Source organism: Salvelinus fontinalis, chromosome 12 (assembly GCF_029448725.1).
Source record: "Salvelinus fontinalis isolate EN_2023a chromosome 12, ASM2944872v1, whole genome shotgun sequence".
In the NCBI taxonomy this organism is placed as follows: domain Eukaryota; kingdom Metazoa; phylum Chordata; class Actinopteri; order Salmoniformes; family Salmonidae; genus Salvelinus; species Salvelinus fontinalis.
In genome coordinates, this window is record NC_074676.1 from 633,800 (window position 1) to 656,776 (window position 22,977).

The 22,977-nt window shown below is 44.4% G+C and overlaps 1 protein-coding gene across 1 annotated transcript; it reads left to right on the forward strand.

Moving 5' to 3' along the window:
- The first annotated feature begins 14,803 nt into the window (after positions 1 to 14,803).
- Positions 14,804 to 19,249, forward strand: LOC129866595 (dual specificity protein phosphatase 6-like). Its single transcript, XM_055939344.1, has 3 exons — positions 14,804 to 15,775; positions 15,988 to 16,422; positions 17,461 to 19,249. Exons 1-3 carry the CDS (start codon positions 15,376 to 15,378, stop codon positions 17,772 to 17,774), a joined length of 1,149 nt encoding a protein of 382 aa, XP_055795319.1. The 5' UTR covers positions 14,804 to 15,375; the 3' UTR covers positions 17,775 to 19,249.
- The last annotated feature ends 3,728 nt before the right edge of the window (positions 19,250 to 22,977 follow it).

Sequence of the window (22,977 nt, forward strand, 5' to 3'; positions counted from 1 at the left end):
CACACACACACACACACACACACACACACACACACACACACACACACACACACACACACACACACACACACACACACACACACACACACACACACACACACACACACACTTCCCATAACCGTTTCAATATTCAAAACTCTTTCTGCAAAACCTTACACAAACATGGCCAAATATATCAATCATTCATTGCACTATATCTTCATTCAGCAACACATTCTCTCAATATAATTAACTTAAGTCACCACAACCTAAACTCAAAGAGCACACCTTTCTCTAGGTGCAAACAATAAGCCTCAAAATTGTTAACACACCAATCAGAATTGCAGGATCAATAAATAGGGCCTGGAGGCATGTCCATGTGCTTTGAAACAATGGATCCTAACAATGCCAAAGTTGCAAGACAACAGAGCGGAAGAGGACAAGAACGACAACAACGACAAGTAATCTCACATGAAATCCATGCCACCCTGGTTCATCATGTGCCCATACATGGGAGGACTATGAGATAAACTGGACAGCTAGTGCAACCCAACCTAAGCCGTTACACGGTTGCATCCATTTTCTATACTTTCAGAAGGGGAAACAGGTAATTTGCCTTGTTGTTACTGTGAAAATATAAGTTGTAGTTCATACAGACTGAATCTCCCCATTGTTCTGTGTAATTTTTACCACAGTAATGGTCAAATTTCATTTTTGCAGAACTGAGAGGCAGCCTTGTATTGGAGATAGGCGGAGACATCTCACAGCTGAGCAGGAGACTGTCCTGGTGAATATGGTGATTGCCAATAATGCAATCCATTTGAGGGAATTTAAAACCTAAATAGTTGAAGACCAGGTACTCTTCCAAGGAACTTACAACATCAGCATTTCCACCATTGACCGGATTGTTCAGAAGAACCACATAAGGACAAAGCAGGTGTACCATGTACCTTTTGAAAGGTATTCAGACAGAGTAAAGGAGCAACGATTCCAATATGAGTGTCACGCCCTGACCTTAGAGAGCCTTTTTATGTCTCTATTTGGTTTGGTCAGGGTGTGATTTGGGGTGGGCATTCTATGTTTTGTTTTCTATGATTTTGTGGTTCTATGTTTTGGCCGGGTATGGTTCTCAATCAGATACAGCTGTCTATTGTTGTCTCTGATTGGGAACCATACTTAGGTAGCCCTTTTTCCCTCCTTTGGTGGGGGGTAGTTAACTTTGTTTGTGGCACTAATGCCCTGTAAGCTTCACGGTTGTTTTTCGTTTGTTGTTTTGTTGGCGACATTTTGAAATAAAAAGGAAAATGTACACTCACCACGCTGCAACTTGGTCTTCTTGCAGCAACGGCCGTGACAATGTGCAGGTAAGTGCTATACTGTACAGAATTTTTACAGTATGTAAAGTATGGCCCATCTCTCCAGCATATCAATGCAGTACTGTATAGTAATGTGTTACAGTAACTGCAGTACATGATCTTTAATTCCAGTACAGTAGTACACTACAGTACTGTATTTGTATTACAGTAAATTGTGTGTTTTTTTTACTTCTGTAGAGAATCTTTGAGCTGGATGCCCTTTGAGCTGGCTGACCCACAGGAGTACATCTTCATGGACAAGGCATGGTTCAACCTAACATAAAGGTGCAAAAGGGGGCGCAAAATCATTGGTCATGACATCATACCGTGCCATCATACAAGTTCCTGGCCAGAGGGGAGGCAACGTCACCCTATGTGCAGCTATCAGCAATCGTGGCGTCCTCCACCGCCATGTCAAAGTGGGTCCATACAACACGGCACAACTCCTTCAATTTCTAGATCAGCTGCACAACAATACTCTTCAACAGGAAGGGGAGCCAGGCCAACCAGAGCAAGCCCAATATGTTGTCATTTGGGATAACGTGAGTTTCCATCGGACTGCTCTGGTTCGAGCCTGGTTCAATGACCACCCCAGGTTCACCGTTAATTTTTAGCCAGCATATTCCCCATTTCTGAATCTGATTAAGGAATTGTTCTCAGCATGGCGGTGAAGAGTGTATGACTGCAACCCCTACGCACAGCAAAACCTCTTGGAGGCATTGTTGGGCGCCTGTGGTGATGAGTCTGTGGAGTCTATCCAGGGTTTTCTAAGGCACACAACGACATTTTTCCCACACTGCCTAGCAAGAGCAAACATAATGTGTGACGTTGAGATATTATGGCCTGACCCAGACCGGAGACGATGAGAACGCTGATGCTGAGTAACCTGTACATTTGCTGCATTTGGAAATAAAGCTTTTGGAAATTGGAAATGTTACTGTGCATGGACTCCTCCTTACATGTTTTGCCAGTGTGACATTTCAAAGGTCAGGTTTTTGACTAAAACAGCATATACAGTAGTATTCCCTTATCCAATAATGTAGGAGGTATTTGTTACAGTATTGTTTGGAATTTCTCTCGGAAAGGGGGGTCCTGAAAGGGTCATCTGGATAGTCAGTGCTGTGATTTTACAAAGTTCCAAACGATTTCTCTGAAAACCTGTTCTAAACATTTTGGTAGCAGTGTTTTGAATTAATCCCTCCAGTGTGTAACAACCAGTCATGTAAATCAAATCAAATTTTATTGGTCACATACACATTGTTAGCAGATGTTCATGCGAATGTAGAGAAATGCTTGTGCTTCTAGTTCCGACCATGAAGTAATATCTAACAAGTAATCTAACAATTCCACAACTACTACCTTTTACACACAAGTGTAAAGGAATGAATATGTACATATAAATATATGGATGAGCGATGGCCGAACGGCATAGACAAGATGCAGTAGATGGTATAGAGTACAGTATATACGTATGAGATGAGTAATGTAGGGTATGTAAACATTATATAAAGTGGCACTGTTTAAAGTGATTAGTGATACATTTAAAACATCCAATTTTATATTATTAAAGTGGCTAGAGATTTGAGTCAGTATGTTGGCAGCAGCCACTCAATGTTAGTGATGGCTGTTTAACAGTCTGATGGCCTTGAGATAGAAGCTGTTTTTCACTCTCTCAGTTCCAGCTTTGATGCACCTGCACTGACCCCGCCTTCTGGATGGTAGCGAGTTGAACAGGCAGTGGCTACGGGTGGTTGTTGTCCTTGATGATCTTTTTGCCCTTCCTGTGACATCGGGTGGTGTAGGTATCCTGGAGGGCAGGTAGTTTGCACCAGGTGATGTGTTGTGCAGACCTCACTACCCTCTGGAGAGCCTTGCGGTTGTGGGCGGAGCAGTTGCTGTGTACCAGGCGGTGATACAGCCCGACAGGATGCTCTCAATTGTGCATCTGTAAAAGTTTGTGAGTCTTTTTTGGTGACAAGCCGAATTTCTTCAGCCTCCTGAGGTTGAAGAGGCGCTGTTTTGCGCCTTCTTCACCACGCTGTCTGTGTGGGTGGATCATTTCAATTTGTCTGTGATGTGTACGCCGAGGAACTTAACTTTCCACCTTCTCAACCACTGTCCCATCGATGTGGATAGGGGGGTGCTCCCTCTGCTGTTTCTTGAAGTCCACGATCATCTCCTTTGTTTTGTTGACATTGAGTGTGAGTTTATTTTCCTGACACCACACTCCGAGGGCCCTCAACCTCCTCCCTGTAGGCTGTCTCGTCGTTGTTGGTAATCAAGCCTACCACTGAAATGTCGTCTGCAAACTTGATGATTGAGTTGGAGGTGTACATGGCCACGCATTCATGGGTGAAATGGGAGTACAGGAGAGGGCTGAGACGGTTCCCCTCTCTCCACTGGGATTCTCTGCCTCTAACCCTATTACAGGGGCTGAGTCACTGGCTTACTGGTGCTCTTTCATGCCGTCCCTGGGAGGGGTGCGTCACTTGAGTGGGTTGAGTTACTGACGTGATCTTCCTGTCTGGGTTGCCCCCCCCCCCTTGGTTTGTGCTGTGGTGGAGATCTTTGTTGGCTATACTCGGCCTTGTCTCAGGATTACAAGTTGGTGGTTGAAGATATCCCTCCAGTGGTGCGGGGGCTGTGCTTTGGCAAAGTGGGTGGGGTTATATCCTTCCTATTTGGCCCTGTCCGGGGGTATCTTCGGATGGGGCCACAGTATCTCCTGACCGCTCCTGTCTCAGCCTCCAGTATTTATGCTGCAGTAGTTTGTGTCGGGGGGCTAGGGTCAGTTGGTTATACCTGGAGTACTTCTCCTGTCTTATCCAGTGTCCTGTGTGAATTTAAGTATGCTTTCTCTAATTCTCTCGTTCTCTTTCTTTCTCTCTCTCTGAGAACCTGAGCCCTAGGACCATACGCCAGGAGTACCGGGCATGACGACTCCCTGCTGCCCCCAGTCCGCCTGGCCTTGCTGCTATTCCAGTTTCAACTGTTCTGCCTGCGGTTACGGAACCCCTACCTGTCCCAGACCTGCTGTTTTCAACTCTTAACGATCGGCTATGAAAAGCCAACAGATTTATTCCTGATTATTATTTGACCATGCTTGTCATTTATGAACATTTTGAAAATCTTGGCTCTCTCTAATTTTCTCCTTCTCTCTTTCTTTCTCTCGGAGGACCTGAGCCCTGGGACCATACGTCGGGACTACCGGGCGTGGTGGCTCCTTGCTGTCCCCAGTCCGCATGGCCTTGCTGCTGTTCCGGTTTCAGCTGTTCTGCCTGCGGTTATGGAACCGCCACCTGTCCCAGACCTGTTGTTTTTCAACTGTTAATGATCGGCTATGAAAAGCCAACTGAAAACTATTCATGATTATTATTTGACCATGCTTGTCACTTATGAACATTTTTGAACATCTTGGCATAGTTCTGTTATAATCTCCACCCGGCACAGCCAGAAGAGGACTGGTCACCCCTCATAGCCTGGTTCCTCTCTAGGTTTCTTCCCTAGGTTTTGGCCTTTCTAGGGAGTTTTTCCTAGCCACCGTGCTTCTACACCTGCATTCTAGCTGTTTGGGGTTTTAGGCTGGGTCTCTGTACAGCACTTCGAGATATTAGCTGATGTACGAAGGGCTATATAAAATAAACTTGATTGATTGATTGAGAATACACCCGTGTGGGGCCCCAGTGTTGAGGGTCAGCGGGGTGGAGATGTTGTTTCCTACCCTCAACACCTGGGGGCAGCCGGTCAGAAAGTCCAGGACCGCCTCCCGGGTGGAGCAGTGGTCTAAGGCACTGCATCGCAGTACTAGCTGTGCCACGAGATATTCTGGGTTCGAACCCAAGCTCTGTCGCAGACGGCCACGACTGGGAGGTCCATGGGGCGACACACAATTGGCCTAGAGTCGTCCGGGTTAGGGAGGGTTTGGCCGGTAGGGATATCCTTGTCTCATTGCGCACTAGCGACTCCTGTGGCGGGCCGGGCGCAGTGCACGCTGACCAGGTCACTAGGTGTACGGTGTTTCCTCCGACACATTGGTACGGCTGGCTTCCGGGTTGGATGTGCGCTGTGTTAAGAAGCAGTGCGGCTTGGTTAGGTTGTGTTTCGTAGGACGCAGGTCAGTTGTAATGTCCCTATAAATGCTATGGGGAAACAAACACGGCCTACGTCTTCCTCTAGATGTCAGTAAGTGGTGACGCTTTGAATGGAGTCGATTGCGCAATCAGGGCCTGTATAAAACACCAATGACCGGAAGTAGCTTTCTTTTCGTCTCTGCGCCTGACGCACGATGGACGTCGGACTTGCCTCCTTCCGAGCTGTTGTTTAGCCAGTAATATTTCTCCGGTCATGTTTTTACTCGTTATAGGTGTTAAAAACATCATAAGGTAGTTCATTTAAACCGTTTTATAGCAATTTATATCCGTTTAGGGCGATTTTATGGCATTTCTGTGTGACGCACCTCGAGGAGCTGGGCACTTTGAGTGCATGGTGAACGTTAGTGGCCATTTCGACGGGACAAGAGGACATCTTTCGACCAAAAGACGATTAGACCGGAGAAAGGATTCATTGCCCAAGATTCTGATGGCAGTTCAGCTAATAGTAAGAACTATTTATGATGATAAATCGTGTTTCTGTCGAAAAATGTTAAACGCTTATGCCGCCATTTTCTTTGGGGTAGCTTCGCTTTGGCGCAACCTGTATTGAAAAGTAAGGATAATTTAAAAAATGTAATTCAGCGATTGCATTAAGAACTAAATTGTCTATCAATCGCTGTCCACCCTGTATTTTTTAGTCAAGTTTATGAGTATTTATGTATAAGAGTAGATCACTGTCCAATATGGCGCCCGACATTTTCTGACCAGCTTGGCTACTTTTCTCATTGTATAACCACGATTTTGGTGGCTAAATATCCACATTTTCGAACAAACTCTATATGTATGTTGTAATATGATGTTACAGGAGTGTCATCTGAAGAATTTTGAGAAGGTTAGTTAAAAAATTAATACATTTTGGTGGTGATAATGCTATCGCTCTTTTTGCCGTGAATCAATGCTGGGGTAATGTTTGCACATGTGCTATGCTAATATAACGATTTATTGTGTTTTCGCTGTAAGACACTTAGAAAATCTGAAATATTGTCTGGATTCACAGGATCTGTGTCTTTCAATTAGTGTACGCTGTGTATTTTTAAGAAATGTTTTATGATTAGTAATTAGGTAATATACGTTGCTCTCTGTATTTATTCTAGTGGAGTTGTGATGGTGGGTGCAATTGTAAACTATGATTTCTACCTGAAATATGCACATTTTTCTAACAAAACCTCTCCTATGCAATAAATATGTTATCAGACTGTCATCTGATGAGGTTTTTTCTTGGTTAGTGGCTATCAATATCTTTATTTGGCCGAATTGGTGATAGCTACTGATGCAGTAAGAAAATGGTGGAGTAAGAAATTTGTTGTCTTTTGCTAACGTGGTTAGCTAATAGATTTACATATTGTGTCTTCCCTGCAAAACATTTTACAAATCAGAGATGATGGCTTGAATCACAAGATCTGTATCTTTCATTTGGTGTCTTGGACTTGTGATTTCATGAACATTTTATTTTATGATATCCCTGTAACTTTAGGCTAGGCTATGCTAGTCAGCTTTTGTGTTGGGGGGGATCCCGGATCCGGGTTAGGGAGGCGTTAGAGGTTAATGTTTGGAGGGTACTATGGTGTTAAATGCTGAGCTGTAGTTGATGAACAGCATTCTTACATAGGTATTCCTCTTGTAAAGATGGGTTAGGGCAGTGTGCAGTGTGATTGCGTTTGCGTCGTCTGTGGATCTATTGGGGCGGTAAGCAAATGGAGTGGGTCTATGGTGTCAGGTAGGGTGGAGGTGATATGATCCTTGACTAGTCTCTCAAAGCACTTCATGATGACGGAAATGAGTGCTATGGGGCGATAGTCATTTAGCTCAATTACCTTAGCTTTCTTGGGAACAGGAACAATGGTGGCCCTCTTGAAGCACGTGGGAACAGCAGACTGGGATAGGGATTGATTGAATATGTCCGTAAACACACCAGGCATTAAAATCTTCTCGCCCAGATGTAAATAGTCCCACACAAAATCAAAACAGTTCAAACAACAATAGACAATAACTCACGCAAACTTCCTTTAACTAAAATGTCACACCAAATACAATTGGCAGGGGACTGATAGTTGAACGACACTGAACATCAAAAGGAGCAGAGATGGAAAAAAGATAGTCTGCTGCAGTGAAAAGCACTAGAGTGATAGAAGGAAAATGAGAGCGAGAGAGAGAGGTGGGAGTGGTCTTAGCTGTTGACTTCAGGCTTGTAGTTGCACTGTCTGTCCGTCTGATACACCTAATGGTTTGTTGATTCGTTTTTCAAAGCTTTGCAAAATTGTTGCTACTAGTCCATGCGAACAATGACAGGAGTGGTTCCAAAAGATTACATCCTCGACCTAGAGCAGTAATACTACCGATCGACTTAAACACTTTACAACTGATCACGATAAAAATTGTGTTCTGCAGAGTTGCACACACTGTCAAACTGCCACGCCAACCGAGATCTCCACACAGAGAGCCAGAAGAACTATCTTTATTTCCTCCTTCCTGACTGCTGTTGCACTCTTAAAGTGGCAGCGCACGGTGAAGGCTCCGTGCAGGATTTTGTCACATACTCCTCAATGCCATCGGATGAAAGATATTCCAGTCTGTGCCAGCAAAACAGTCCTGTAGCTTAGCATCTGCGTCATGTGACCACTTCCGTAGTGAGTGGTACTGGTACTTTCTGCTTTATTTATTAATTGTAAGCAGAAGTCAGGAGGATAGAATTATGGTCAGATATGCGTTGTACGTGTCTCTGTGTGTGGAGTTAAGGTGGTCTAGAGTTTTTTTCCCCTCTGGTTGCACATGTAACATTCTGGTAGAAATGAGGTAAAACAGATTTAAGTTTCCCTGCATTAAAGTCCCCGGCCACTAGGAGCGCCGCCTCTAGATGAGCATTTTCTTGTTTGCTCATGGCCTTATACAGTTCGTTGAATGCTGTCTTAGTGACAGCATCGGTTTGTGGTGGTTAATAGACAGTTACAAAAAACATAGATGAAAAGTCTCTTGGTAAATAGTGTGGTCTACAGCTACTACAGCTACTATATTAGATTTTGCGCACCAGCTATTATTGACAAATAGGCATAGACTGCCACTCCTTGTCTTACCAGAGGCAGCTGTTCTGTCTTGACGATATACGGAAAACCCAGCTAACTGTATATTGTCCATTCTGTTGTTCAGCCACGACTCGGTGAAACATAAGATATTACCGTTTTTAATGTCCCGTTGGTAGGATAATCTTGAACGGAGCTCATCCAGTTTATTCTCCAGTGATTTTATGTTGGCCAATAGGACGGATGGTAGAGGCGGGTTACCCACACGCTGACAAATTCTCACGAGGCACCCGGACCTGCGTCCACTGCAACGGCGTCTTTTCTTAACCTTAATTTTTTTTTTTTAATATTTAACTTTCACACATTAAAGTCGAATACAGCTAATGAAAGACACAGATCTTGTGAATCCAGCCAACATGTCCGATTTTTAATTTTTTTTACAGGGAAGACACAATATGTAAAGATGTAAATCTATTACCTAAAAACACATTAGCATAATCCACCATCTTTTATTTGTCCACCAACACCAGTAGCTATCACCAATTCGGCTAAACTAAGATATTTATAGCCCCTAACCAAGAAAAAAACTCATCAGATGACAGTCTGATAACATATTTATGGTATGGGATAGGTTTTGTTAGAAAAATGTGCATATTTCAGGTAGCTGGCATAGTTTACAATTGCACCCACCGTCACAAATGGACTAGAATAATTACAATGGGCAACGTGTTTACCTAACTACTAATCATCAAACATTTTGTAAAAATACACAGCATACACTAATCGAAAGACACAGATCCTGTGAATACAGACAATATTTCAGATTTTCTAAGTGTCTTACAGCGAAAACACAATAAATCGTTATATTAGCATAGCACATGTGCAAACATTACCCCAGCATTGATTCTAGCCAAAGAGAGCGATAACGTAAACATCGCCAAAATATATAATTTTTTTCACTAACCTTCTCAGAATTCTTCAGATGACACCCCTGTAACATCACATTACAACATATATATACAGTTTGTTCGAAAATGTGCATATTTAGCCACCAAAATCATGGTTAGACAATGTGAAATGTAGCCCAGCTGGTGAGAAAATGTCTGTGCGCCATATTAGACAGTGATCTACTCGTATACATAAATACTCATAAACGTGACTAAAAAATATAGGGTGGACAGCGATTGATAGACAATTTAGTTCTTAATACAATCGCGGAATTACATTTTTTAAATTATCCTTACTTTTCAATACAGTTTGCGCCAAGCGAAGCTACGTCAAAAAACATGGCGTCCTAAGCCACTAACATTTTTCGACAGAAACACGATTTATCATAATAAAAATTTCCTACTTTGAGCTGTTCTTCCATCAGTATCTTGGGCAAAGGATCCTTTCTTGGGTCTAATCGTCTTTTGGTGGAAAGCTGTCCTCTTGCCATGTGGAAATGCCAACTGCGTTCGGGATGAACTGGAAGCGTGCCCAGCGATTCACAGCGTTTCAGAAATAAATGTCCCAAAATCGCACTAAACGGATATAAATTGCTATAAAACGCTTTAAATTAACTACCTTATGATGTTTTTAACTCCTATAACGAGTAAAAACATGACCAGAGAAATATAACAGGCTAAACTAACGCTTAGAAAAATAGCAGGTCGATGTCCTCCACGCGCATGACGCAGCTGGAAAGGAGCTCCTAGCTACAGGGTTTTTTAATTTATAGTGCCTGTGAATGCGCAATCGACCCCATTCAAATCGTCATCACGTAAAGGCATCCAGGGGAAGACGTAAGCAGTGTCCGTATACTCATAGGAATAACATTGGCCTTAAAACTGACTCCAGAACAGTGGCCAAAATTTCTGAAATCTGACTCCATGTCAGGGAAATTGCTGTAGAATGGGTTCTGTTCCACTTAGAGACAAAATTTCAACTCCTATAGAAACTATAGACTGTTTTCTATCCAATAATAATAATAATATGCATATTGTACGATCAAGAATTTTGTAGGAAGCCGTTTCAAAAATTACACGATTACCATTAATAGTGACAACAGCGCCCCCAGCCTTAACAGGTTAATGTGAATGATGGTGATTTGGGCCTAGTCTGGTATCTGCAGTAAACCCTTTGCATCAGACTCATGAAAGAAAAAATCTTCATCCAGTTCGAGGTGAGTTATCGCTGTTCTGATATCCAGAAGCTCTTTTCGGCCATAACAAACCGTGGCAGAAACATTAAGTACAAAATATGTTACAAACAACACGAAACAACACAAAATAGCACAACTGGTTAGCCCGTGAAACGGCAGGCATCTCATCCGGTGCTATTCTTCATTATCTCAGGCTCCAACTGGAGTATAATATGCAGCTCATTTGGGTACATGGAAGCATTTAGCAAAAGTTGTCCTCTTCACCTTGCTTGGGTTAAAGCTGAAATTGATGAGTTGTCATGGAAGTGAGTGCATGTTACATTGTGTGTGTGTTTGTGATTCCAGTTTGGGTTGACTATATCAGATAACATAATTGTTGTGATAACAGGAGAAAGATGGTGGTTCTTATCACCTAGTGACATTAGTCTGACAGGTCTCTGTGTTGTGTCTTTTCTGGGATGTCTGGAACTTTCTCTCCATTGGTGGCCGACGTAGGGAACTTACAGGAAGTTGAATATTGTGAACCGGCCATAGAAAGTTAAGCTGCTACCCTGTTCAGCCTACACACTTTATCACACATGCACACACATTCTCTCTCGGTCAATCTCTCTCTCCCTCACGCTCTCACACACACATGCACACAAGCACGCACACACACACTCCCTCCCCGACCCCATCTGTAAAGTGCCGTGGCTCCAGTCCAGAACTCACGACTGCTGGATACAGGGAGCTTTTGTGAACGGACAAAGGATTTCCCAGTTAGACAACAAGTACCCAGTGGCTGAGAAACAAGGAGGAGGGCAAGTAGATTAACAGGAGAGCGAGGGAGGGAGGGTGGTGGAGAGAGAAAGGGGGGACGGGAAGGCGAGGGAGGGGGGGAGGGAGATGAATGGAGAAGGGTAAGAATAAAGGGAAAGGAAAGAGAGAAATCAGTATTGGAGAGATTGAAAGATGGACGGTGTAGAGAAAGAGGAAAGGGAGAGATGTGGGAGGGAGTAAAGGGGGAAGGGGCCATTTGTTCCTGAAATAGAGAGAATGTATTTGAACCTGAAAAGCAACAGCTTGGCTCCATTCAGCCAGGACATGGGGCTATTTAAATGTGACAGGCAGAAGGGTTAAAGGTCTGTTGTTGCTGGTGCTGCTCCACATTTCATATAACTACACAGACTCACCTCGGCCTAAGAGAATCCTGTGTGTGTGTGTGTGTGTGTGTGTGTGTGTGTGTGTGTGTGTGTGTGTGTGTGTGTGTGTGTGTGTGTGTGTGTGTGTGTGTGTGTTTGCATGGGATATCCCTAAGCACTATCCCTAAGCACTAAAAAAATATCAAGCTCATAATGTCACCCGAGTAAAATTCAGTAAACTGTCACCCAAGTTAAGTTCAGTGAATACAATCAATAGCGGCATGATATGATCACTATTGTCCTAACTTCATTGTAAAACTTTTCCTTGTAAATGTACAACATTATACTGACACCACAGTGGCCAGCTTAATACTGTAATTTTGCTTATGTTTTACAGTACTATTTGCTTACAGTAAAGACACATTAGAGCATCCTTGCTGTAAATTTACAGGAATGCTGTAATGTACCAGGAAAATGCTGTACATTTTGTGAAATTCTACCTGAAATCTAAATGTAGGAAAAACAATACTTTTGTAGATAAAATACATTTATTCAAATTGATAATAACATTATCAACAAATTAACAACATAATTGACAACAGAAGTAACAAGAAGTTAACACGTGGTACCAGTCAAAAGTTTGGACACACCTGCTAATTCAAAGGTTTACCTTTATTTTTACTATTCTTTCTACATTGTAGAAGAATAGTGAAGACATCAAAGGTAGTGGTGACTATTCAGCAGCCTGATGGTCTGGGGTTAGAAATGATTCGCCAGTCTTCCTATTTGTACAGCATGTTAGAGTAATTTTTACAGGAGGCTTCCGAATTACAGTTAATAACAGTATTTTCCACCATTTTACCCATAATACAGTGCAATCTAAACCATTAATGCTGTAGACTGTAAAACATGTTTATTGTATTATACTGTGCACCCTAGTGTTTTACTGTTGAAATGACAGAAAAGTCTTAGTGTTGGCATGTTAGGTTTTCTTATGACAGTGTTATGACGGCTTTATAACACATGTGTCAGACACAAAGCCTGCAGGCTGAATCCGGACCATGACACATTTCTATCTGGCCTGGGCAATGATTTTGGTTGTCAATTAGTTTCGGCCCTCTTCCATACTGTCCGCGATGAGCTGCACTACAAGTCACAGCAAGCACAGCCGTCATTAGGCCGTCATTGTAAATAAGAATTTGTTCTTAACTGACTTTCCCAGTTAAATAAAGGTTAAATACAAATAAGTAAAATAAAACTGCCAAACTGCTGCACGCAGTGCATTGCCACGCACCCCTCCTCCCAGCCACACACCCACACACAGCTAGCCAGTGCCCTGTATCATATCACTAATGGCACTGACCAAATCTTCTACCAGAACCAAAGTTTAAACGTGTTGTAGGCTAAATGTCTATGACAAGTTTCGGTACCAATGAGTAATTGCTGTAGCCTACATACTTTATAAAATTACAGCCTGGTGAGATTGCGTTGCTGAATCCAACATCAATTGCACTGCTTTTCCTGTGTACGGTTTACAGCGTGCAGAGGAGGGAAAGTGTACAGACACAGTCCACAGTCCTAGCTAGGCTACTAAAATGTTGCAGTCTGGCTTTGGTATTTAAAGCTTGTCAATGAATAACCAAAATACAAAACCTGCAACAAAACACCATGCAAATGCAGGTCTATTACAGAAACATTTGAGCAATAGCCTAGGTTTGCTACTCAATTACATACATTTTGAGGGCACCATACAGCAATGCTGCATTCAACCGCACCAGGGATCCACGCAGTACCACAAAATGAAAAACGTTTAAACGTTTAAATGTTACAACCCGCCTAGCTAAGTTGTTGTTATTTGGAGTTATTAAATCCTTTTTGCTTAGCATATTATCAATCTGCAAGCATAGCAACAAAGGCTGGACACACATTATTTATCTCTTCTTTTGTTTTAATATGTTAAAATGCTATATACAGCATCCTATCTACATCAGTGGACATTACAAAGGGCCATATTTTTTTCTATTCAAACAATGGCCAGTTTGCAGTTGTATGCAAGTTTTTTTTGTAAAAACAAACATAATAGGTTATGGCTGGCCTACAATAAAACATATATATATAATTGAACCTTTATTTAAGTAAGCAAGTCAGTTAAGAACAAAGTCTTGTTTACAATGACGGCCTACACCTGCCAAACCCAGACAATGCAGGGCCAATTGTACGCCGCCCTATGAGACTCCCAATCACAGCCGGTTGAAATACAGCCTGGAATCGAACCAGGATGTCTGTAGTGTCTCCTCTAGCACTGAGATGCAGTGCCTTAGACCAGTGTTTTTTCAATGTCGCCCTGTGCACTGATTGAGTTTGACATCCCTGCTTCATAACAACTTTAACTTAAAACAGCCTTATGATTTCACAAGATAAACATCTACTGTAGCACAGATCTACTGTAGGTGAACTTTTGTATGGACATTGGAAACTTGTCCACGTTTGATTTTACGCATTCATTATGCACATCTTTTCCGCCCAATGAATTGGAATCTTAACATAATTTACAAACCATGTTAAATTGCAATATATCCATGTATTAATTAAATTATTTAAAATGTCATGGAATCATAAACATGTTTTATTTAATTGACAAATACAACAATGAAAAACGGATTAATTTAGATAGAGGTTCCAAAACGTTCAAAAAGGCAATAATGTGTCCCGTACGCAAATAGGCTACCTCTCTACAACTCTGCCTCACCGTGCACATATCTTGTTATAGCGCTACTTTGACATTAAGAAATCTGAGGACAAGGTAGGATCCCCCTCTACGCAATAAGTAATAGCCTTCTCCTTCCTTCCCCTGCAGTGCCGCTTCTGTTTGTTTGCACTCACTTGAACCCGAGCGGAAATTCCTTTCCGTTTTTGTGAATGACAAACTTATTAACAATTCATCAACACAGTTTCTTCCATCCGGCCCCGTTTCCAAGGCAACGACTGCTCGGAGCCCTCTGATTGGCTGGCGGATATAATGTATCCATTGAAACGCCTCGCGTTTGTAACCATTCAATCGCTTGGCGCTGCGGAAAGCACATCATCAACGAACCAGCCTCGACAACAACAAAAGAGGCTTATTCACAACGAGAAGGTTGGGAATAGACGACAGAAGAATACATAGATTATTGGAAATTGGTGACAAATGCTTTGCAACTGTCCTGCAATCAATCCGTTTCATTTTGATTTTTACAGAAGAAGAATATTTTCTACAGCAAAAGCCTGCGTTATATAATACGAAGACAACGTCAGTGCTGGCTAGTGAGTCATTGATAAATAAATACATGGACATTCTTCCAGCCGCTGCATGAATGACTGCTAGTGTATAGGCAATCTGCAGTCGGATATCTAAGAAATTCGTGTTTTGCTGATTTTCGTGAGAAATGCAATAGCCGATATCCGTTTTCATTTCTGCAGTTATTCCAGAATATATTTTTTTCTCGACCAGTGTGCGCTGCCATTTCCTCAATGCTCCATTCTTCATAACGTTGACGGCCTTTTGCTGTAGCCTACAGGGACCAACCACATAATTTTCCTGCAGTGAAGTGAACATATTTGTTTCGCTAAATGCTTGACAAGCCCAAGCCCGCTCAGTTCGAATCGGTAATGGCAATCAGCAAGACCGTGGAGTGGCTGCAAAAGCAGCTCCAGACGCGCAAAGACTGCCTATTGGTAATGGACTGCAGAGCGCTGGAGCTATACGAGTCCTCGCACGTCGAAACGGCGATTAACGTGGCCATCCCAAGCCTGATGCTCCGGCGGCTGAAGAAGGGCAATCTTCCCATCAAGTGCCTGCTCTCAAACGGCGAGGACCGGGAGAGATTTGCGCGGAGGTGCAAGACGGACACTATCGTGCTGTATGACGAGTTCAGCAGGGAATGGAACGAAAATGTGGACGGGGGCTCCGTGCTGGGCTTGCTCCTGAAGAAGATGAAAGACGAGGGCTACAAGGCGTTTTACCTTGAAGGTGAGTGTTGTTGTTTTTCCAGAAGCGCATATTTTCTACTAAAATGTTGGCCTAATTCCGTAAATACATTAATAATGAATAAGTGAACATTTGGATGCATTTGGCGCTAAAACCTATATGATAATGCAAATATATTAGGTCATCACATTGTGTAGCCTCGGCCTGTTATATGAATGGATTTGTCTAACCATATTATTTCCTTCATCTTACAGGTGGTTTCAATAAATTCCAAGCCGAGTTCCCTGCCATGTGCGAGACCAATCTTGATGGCTCTTTCAATAGCAGTTCTCCCACGGCCCAGGTGCTCGGCCTCGGGGGGCTGCGGATAAGCTCCGACTCATCCGACATCGAGTCCGACATCGACAGGGACCCGAGCAGCGCCACAGACTCAGACGGCAGTCCCCTCTCCAACCCACAGCCCTCCTTCCCAGTGGAGATCCTCCCGCACCTCTACCTGGGCTGCGCCAAGGATTCCACCAACCTTGACATTCTAGAAGAGTTCGGCATCAAGTACATTCTGAACGTGACTCCGAACCTGCCCAACATGTTCGAGAACGCCGGGGAATTCAAGTACAAGCAGATCCCCATCTCTGATCACTGGAGCCAAAATCTGTCACAGTTCTTCCCGGAAGCCATTAGCTTCATAGGTAAACGCAATTACTTACATTCAAGCGCACGGATAGCTCTCCTATTCTAATTTACGCACAATAATTAATTTTAACGCACAGGGTTAATAAATAAAACAGGTCTATTTTATAGTTGTTGTACATGTACGCTTATATTGGCCTAACACGTGAAACCCACGGGCCCACAGTACAGGAACTTAAACGTATTTATAAGATATCTTATCACCAGGAAGGTCTTTAGTTGTTATTGTGCAATTTGGACTATATGTGTCATAGAGTACTTTCTTATCAGTCAATCAAGGAGAATAATACAGAGGGAACCAGATTAAGTCCATTGTGCCAAGCAGATACATTTTATTCTAGTTCTATGCCCCATAACAATAAACTACTCCCAAATTATAATGATTAACTAAACTTCAATGGAACACTTCCTGTGTCTGTTTTTCTGGTCTGCCTAGCTTACCTCAGGCTTGTGTAATTGTATTACAAAGGCCTGTGTGGAAATTGGAGAGGGGGAGAAAGATCGGAGGGAGGGGGTAATTTGAGCACAACAGGAAGGAAGCAGCCATTGAAAGTAATCTAGGACAGCCCAGCGATGTGTTCCCTTCACAAAGAGAGCCATTTACAGGCTCTGTTGACATCCTGTTAGCCCTGACAGGGTGCCCTCATAACTCCTACGTTTATACGCCCTAATGGCACCATTATCAAGTAACTCGGGCAGCCTGATAGAGCGTTAATAGTCCATTTCCAAGTCGTGGTACTCCAGGCCAAATTAAAGAATGTCGGGTCTGTTTATGCGCAGAGTACCACAGCGGTTTGTTGATGGATGTGTCTGGGCCTGAGACTGTCCTTTCAGACTTCCGCCGCTTAAACGTGTAACTGGTTTAATCAGTGTTGACCACAGTCACTGTTTTATCTGGTTGCCCTTCCACAGCCTAAGTTTCTTTTTCAGGAGCTATATGTTCAGAGCAATTGTTTTTGTATCGCTGTGTATTCACATTATGCATATCTGACTAAAGTCTATAACATGTTCTTCCTCTTTTTTCCTCTCCTTCTCAGATGAGGCTCGCAGTCAGAAATGCGGCGTCCTGGTCCACTGTCTGGCCGGCATCAGCCGTTCAGTGACAGTCACCGTGGCGTACCTCATGCAGAAGCTCAACCTGTCCATGAACGACGCCTACGACATTGTCAAGATGAAGAAGTCCAACATCTCGCCCAACTTCAACTTCATGGGCCAACTCCTGGACTTTGAGCGCACCCTGGGCCTGAAGAGCCCCTGCGATAACCGGGTTGTGGCCCCCACACAACCCCTGTACTTCACCACCCCCACCAACCACAACGTCTTCCAGCTGGACCCTCTGGAGTCCACGTGAGGCAGCGCCATCGTCGCCCCCTACTGGCTTGGAGATTTAATGAAACCTGAAACGCTGCAATGTTTCTCTACTTTATTTCCGTCACCTGTTGTGACATGATGACATCCTGCCGTTATTGACACAGTTGGCTTGAGGTTAGCAGCTGCCAAGCATGGCTGCTGAAGGGGCACGTGGACGGTCTGCCAAAAGGCTCTGCTGCTGCAAAAACGGGGACAGAAAAAGAAAGAAAGAATGAAAGAGAGAAGATGGGGAAGAGAGAGAAAAATAAATCACATTAACTTTCTAGAACCCTATATTACTTTTAGACTGGACTGGGTTTTTGCCTCAATTTTTTTCTGTCGACGCGTTGAAAGAGACGTAAAGTGATCTGGTGGTCAAGTGTACGTTTAATTTCACGACGAAAGGCTGGTGTGCCAAAGAGTCATGATTGTTCTATCTGAACATACATGTATATATGACTATAAATACTTTTTGTTTTTTGTGCTAGCACTTGCACCTTCAAAACTTTTTTTCGGGTGCATATTACATGTCTTCTGTGAAGATTTGCCTGTTTAGGGTAAAACATCCCCGGTTAAGACGCCACCGTATATTGAACTCAATTTTACATGTGTGGAATCATTTGAATCATTTATACATGTGTATATTTCTTAATATAAAAGACAATAAAGTAAAGCCTTGCGCTAGTATACCCTTTGCAACAAGTGGGTACTGAAGATTTTTTTTTCAATCTTCTACTTTATTTAAGCAAACCAACTGTTTATTGATCAGTATGTTTAAGTTTATTATGCCAAAAAAATGTAGTGTGGTTTTCCAAGAATCGTAAAAAAAAAATGTATATGTGTAATATATTTCATATATTTGCTTTATATATGAATTCAGCCGACAGGCCATTTTTGCACCCACCCTCACACAAATCAGAGTCACCTTGGTTGTATGCCTTAGTTCATAGTACATAGATGTGTTATTGTGCATTGACCCTCAAAGGACTTTGCCCGAACTATGCTTTCACCACCTATCACAATTCTACCAAATTGAGCCACAGCAAAATTACTGTTAAAATAATTTTACAACAAATCACTGAAACTGTCAGTGTATGGCTATGTTAAGAAACTTGATTTGTCATTCGGTTAAGTAAGGTAGAAATATCTTTATGGAAGCCAATTTAAGATTGCTACGTTCTGTTTATGTTGATGTTTAGTGGGGAACAATGAGGGTTAACATAAGTTAATTCTTATCTGTGGTCAAGGCTTTTCAAAGTCTGGGAGATGTTGACAAAGCAGTAGGCCTTGCTCACCTTGCCGCTGTGAAATGCAGTTTTTTGTTGGTTTTTGTTGTCCCTCCCTTCTGAGAGAAGGCCTGTCTATGGGGGAAGACATTTTGGTTTCAACACCCACCACTCCTCGAGTCTACACTCCTCTCTTACGAATGTAAAGAAATTATAAGTTATTAATAAATTACTATTTTGTCTACTTCTACCAATGTCTTTTTTCATTGCTCAACAATTTGTTGATGTTTTTTACACAGTGTCCACACAGTGACTTTATGTACTGTAAGACCCTCCAACTCCTCGGTACCACTTTAACCATCGCACATACTGTGTGTGTGTCACAATGGCGTGTATAAGTGGCAGAGGAAGTCAGGCGCAGGAGAGTCAAAATAGAGTGTAGCATGGAGTACTTTAATAAAAGTCCCAGTAATTAGCTCCATAACACTCACGGAAAAATATAATACAAAATCTGGGTACGAAGACCCATCGCACACCTATACACAAAACACACAACACTTGACAACGAACAATCTCTGACAAACACATGAAGGGAAACAGAGGGTTAAATACACAACAGGTAATGAATGGGATTGACAACAGGTGTGTGGGAAGACAAGACAAAACCAATGGAAAATGAAAAGTGGATCGATGATGGCTAGAAGGCCGGTGAAGTCGACCGCCGAACACCGCCCGGACAAGGAGAGGTAACGACTTCGGTAGAAGTCGTGACATTACCCCCCCCCTGACGCGCGGCTCCAGCAGCGCGTCGACACCGACCTCGGGGACGACCCGGAGGGCGAGGTGCAGGGCGATCCGGATGGAGGCGGTGGAATTCTTTTAACATAGAAGGATCTAAAACGTCCTCCACCGGAACCCAGCATCTCTCCTCCGGCCCGTACCCCTCCCAGTCCACGAGGTACTGAAGGCCCCTCGCCCGACGTCTCGAATCCAAAATGGATCGAACAGAGTACGCCGGGACCCCCTCGATGTCTAGAGGCGGCGGAGGAACTTCACGCACTTCAGCCTCCTGGAGCGGGCCAGCCACCACCGGCCTGAGGAGAGACACATGGAACGAGGGGTTAATACGGTAATTAGTGGGCAGTTGTAACCTATAACATACCTCGTTCACTCTCCTCAGGACTTTAAACGGCCCCACAAACCGCGGACCCAGCTTCCGGCAGAGCAGGCGGAGGGGCAGGTTTCGGGTCGAGAGCCAGACCCTGTCCCCTGGTGCGAACACCGGGGCCTCACTGCGGCGACGGTCTGCGCCAATTTTCTGGCGCCTTATGGCACGCTGAAGGTGGACGTGGGCTGCCTCCCAGGTTTCCTCAGCGTGCCGAAACCAATTGTCCACCGCAGGAGCCTCGGTCTGACTCTGATGCCAAGGAGCCAGAACCGGCTGATACCCTAATACACATTGAAAAGGAGTAAGGTTAGTGGAGGAGTGACGTAGCGAGTTCTGGGCCATCTCAGCCCAGGGCACGAACTTCGCCCACTCCCCCGGCCGGTCCTGGCAATAGGACCGCAGAAACCTGCCCACATCCTGGTTAACTCTCTCCACCTGCCCATTACTCTCGGGGTGAAAACCTGAGGTAAGACTAACCGAGATCCCCAGACGTTCCATGAACGCCTTCCAGACCCTTGATGTGAACTGGGGACCCCGATCAGACACTATATCCTCAGGCACCCCATAGTGCCGGAAAACGTGTGTAAACAGGGCCTCTGCAGTTTGTAAGGCCGTAGGGAGACCGGGCAAAGGGAGGAGACGACAGGACTTCGAAAACCGATCCACAACGACCAAGATCGTGGTGTAACCCTGTGAAGGTGGAAGATCAGTCAAAAAATCCACCGACAGGTGCGACCACGGCCGTTGAGGAACAGGTAAAGGTTGAAGCTTACCTCTAGGCAGGTGTCTAGGAGCCTTGCACTGGGCGCACACCGAGCAGGAGGAAACATAAATCCTCACGTCCTTAGCTAAAGTGGGCCACCAGTACCTCCCATCAAGACAGCGCATCGTCCGACCTATCCCAGGATGACCAGAGGAGGGTGACGTGTGAGCCCAATAGATCAATCGGTCGCGGACAGCAGACGGAACGTACAGACGACCAGCTGGACACTCAGGAGGAGAGGGCTCTGCACGTGACGCCCGCTCAATGTCCGCGTCCAGCTCCCACACTACTGGCGCCACCAAACACGAAGCTGGGAGTATGGGAGTGGGATCCATGGACCGCTCCTCTGTGTCATACAGCCGAGACAATGCGTCTGCCTTGACGTTCTGGGAGCCTGGTCTGTAAGTAAGAGTAAACACAAAACGAGTGAAAAACATGGCCCACCTTGCCTGGCGAGGATTCATTCTCTTCGCCTGCCGGATGTACTCCAGATTGCGGTGGTCAGTCCAGATGAGAAAAGGGTGTTTAGCCCCCTCAAGCCAGTGCCTCCACACCTTCAAGGCTTCTACGACAGCCAACAGCTCTCGGTCCCCCACATCATAGTTTCGCTCCGCCGGGCTGAGCTTCTTCGAAAAAAAAAGCACAGGGGCGAAGCTTCAGTGGCACACCCGAACGCTGAGAGAGCACTGCTCCTATCCCAGCTTCGGATGCGTCCACCTCTACCATGAATGGCAAAGAGGGATCCGGATGAGCCAACACAGGCGCCGAGGTAAACAGAGTCTTCAGGTGTCCAAAAGCCCTGTTCGCCTCAGCCGACCACTGCAAGCGCACCGGACCCCCCTTTAGCAGTGAGGTAATGGGAGCCGCAACCTGACCAAAACCCCGGATAAATCTCCGGTAGTAATTGGCAAACCCCAAAAAACGCTGCACCTCCTTTACCGTGGTTGGAGTCGGCCAATTACGCACGGCTGTAATGCGGTCGCTCTCCATTTCCACTCCTGAAGTGGAAATCCGATGCCCTAGGAAGGAGATGGATTGTTGGAAGAACAAGCATTTCTCAGCCTTGACATATAGATCATGCTCCAACAGGCGACCAAGCACCCTGCGCACCAGGGACACATGCTCGGCGCGGGTAGCGGAGTATATCAGAATATCATCTATATACACCACTACACCCTGCCCGTGCAGGTCCCTGAATATCTCATCTACAAATGATTGGAAGACTGATGGAGCATTCATCAACCCATATGGCATGACCAGGTACTCATAATGACCTGAGGTGGTGCTAAATGCCGTCTTCCACTCATCACCCTTCCGAATACGCACCAGATTATACGCACTCCTGAGATCCAATTTTGTGAAGAAGCGTGCCCCGCGCATTGATTCCATAACTGTATTTATCAGAGGTAGCGGGTAACTATATTTTACCGTGATTTTATTGAGACCTCGATAATCAATGCACGGGCGTAAACCACCATCCTTCTTCTTCACAAAAAAGAAACTCGAAGAAGCGGGTGAAATGGATAGCTGAATGAACCCCTGACGCAGGGATTCAGAGATATATGAATCCATAGCCACCGTCTCCGCTTGCGACAGGGGATACACGTGACTCCTGGGATATGCAGCGTCTACCAGGAGATCTATCGCACAATCCCCCTGTCGATGGGGTGGTAATTGAGTCGCCTTCTTTTTACAGAAGGCGAGTGCCAAATCGGCATATTCAGGGGGAATGCGCACGGTGGAAACCTGGTCTGGACTTTCCACCGTAGTAGCACCAACGGAAACCCCTAAACACCTACCTGAGCACTCTCGCGACCACCCCGTGAGAGCCCTCTGTGGCCAAGAAACAGTGGGGTTATGACACGCTAACCAGGGTAGACCTAGCACCACAGAATACGCAGGGGAATCAATAAGGAAAAGACTAATCTTCTCCTTGTGACCCTCCTGCGTTATCATATTCAACGGTGCGGTGACCTCCCTGATAAAACCTGACCCTAATGGTCGACTATCTAAGGCATGAATAGGAACAGGCATATCCACAGACACA

Coding starts and splice junctions, on each gene's coding strand:
- LOC129866595 (XM_055939344.1), top strand. CDS start 15,376: ATGCTTGACAAGCCCAAGCCCGCTCAGTTCGAATCGGTAATGGCAATC. Junction 15,776..15,987: donor CAAGGCGTTTTACCTTGAAG/GTGAGTGTTGTT, acceptor TTCATCTTACAG/GTGGTTTCAATAAATTCCAA. Junction 16,423..17,460: donor GGAAGCCATTAGCTTCATAG/GTAAACGCAATT, acceptor TCTCCTTCTCAG/ATGAGGCTCGCAGTCAGAAA.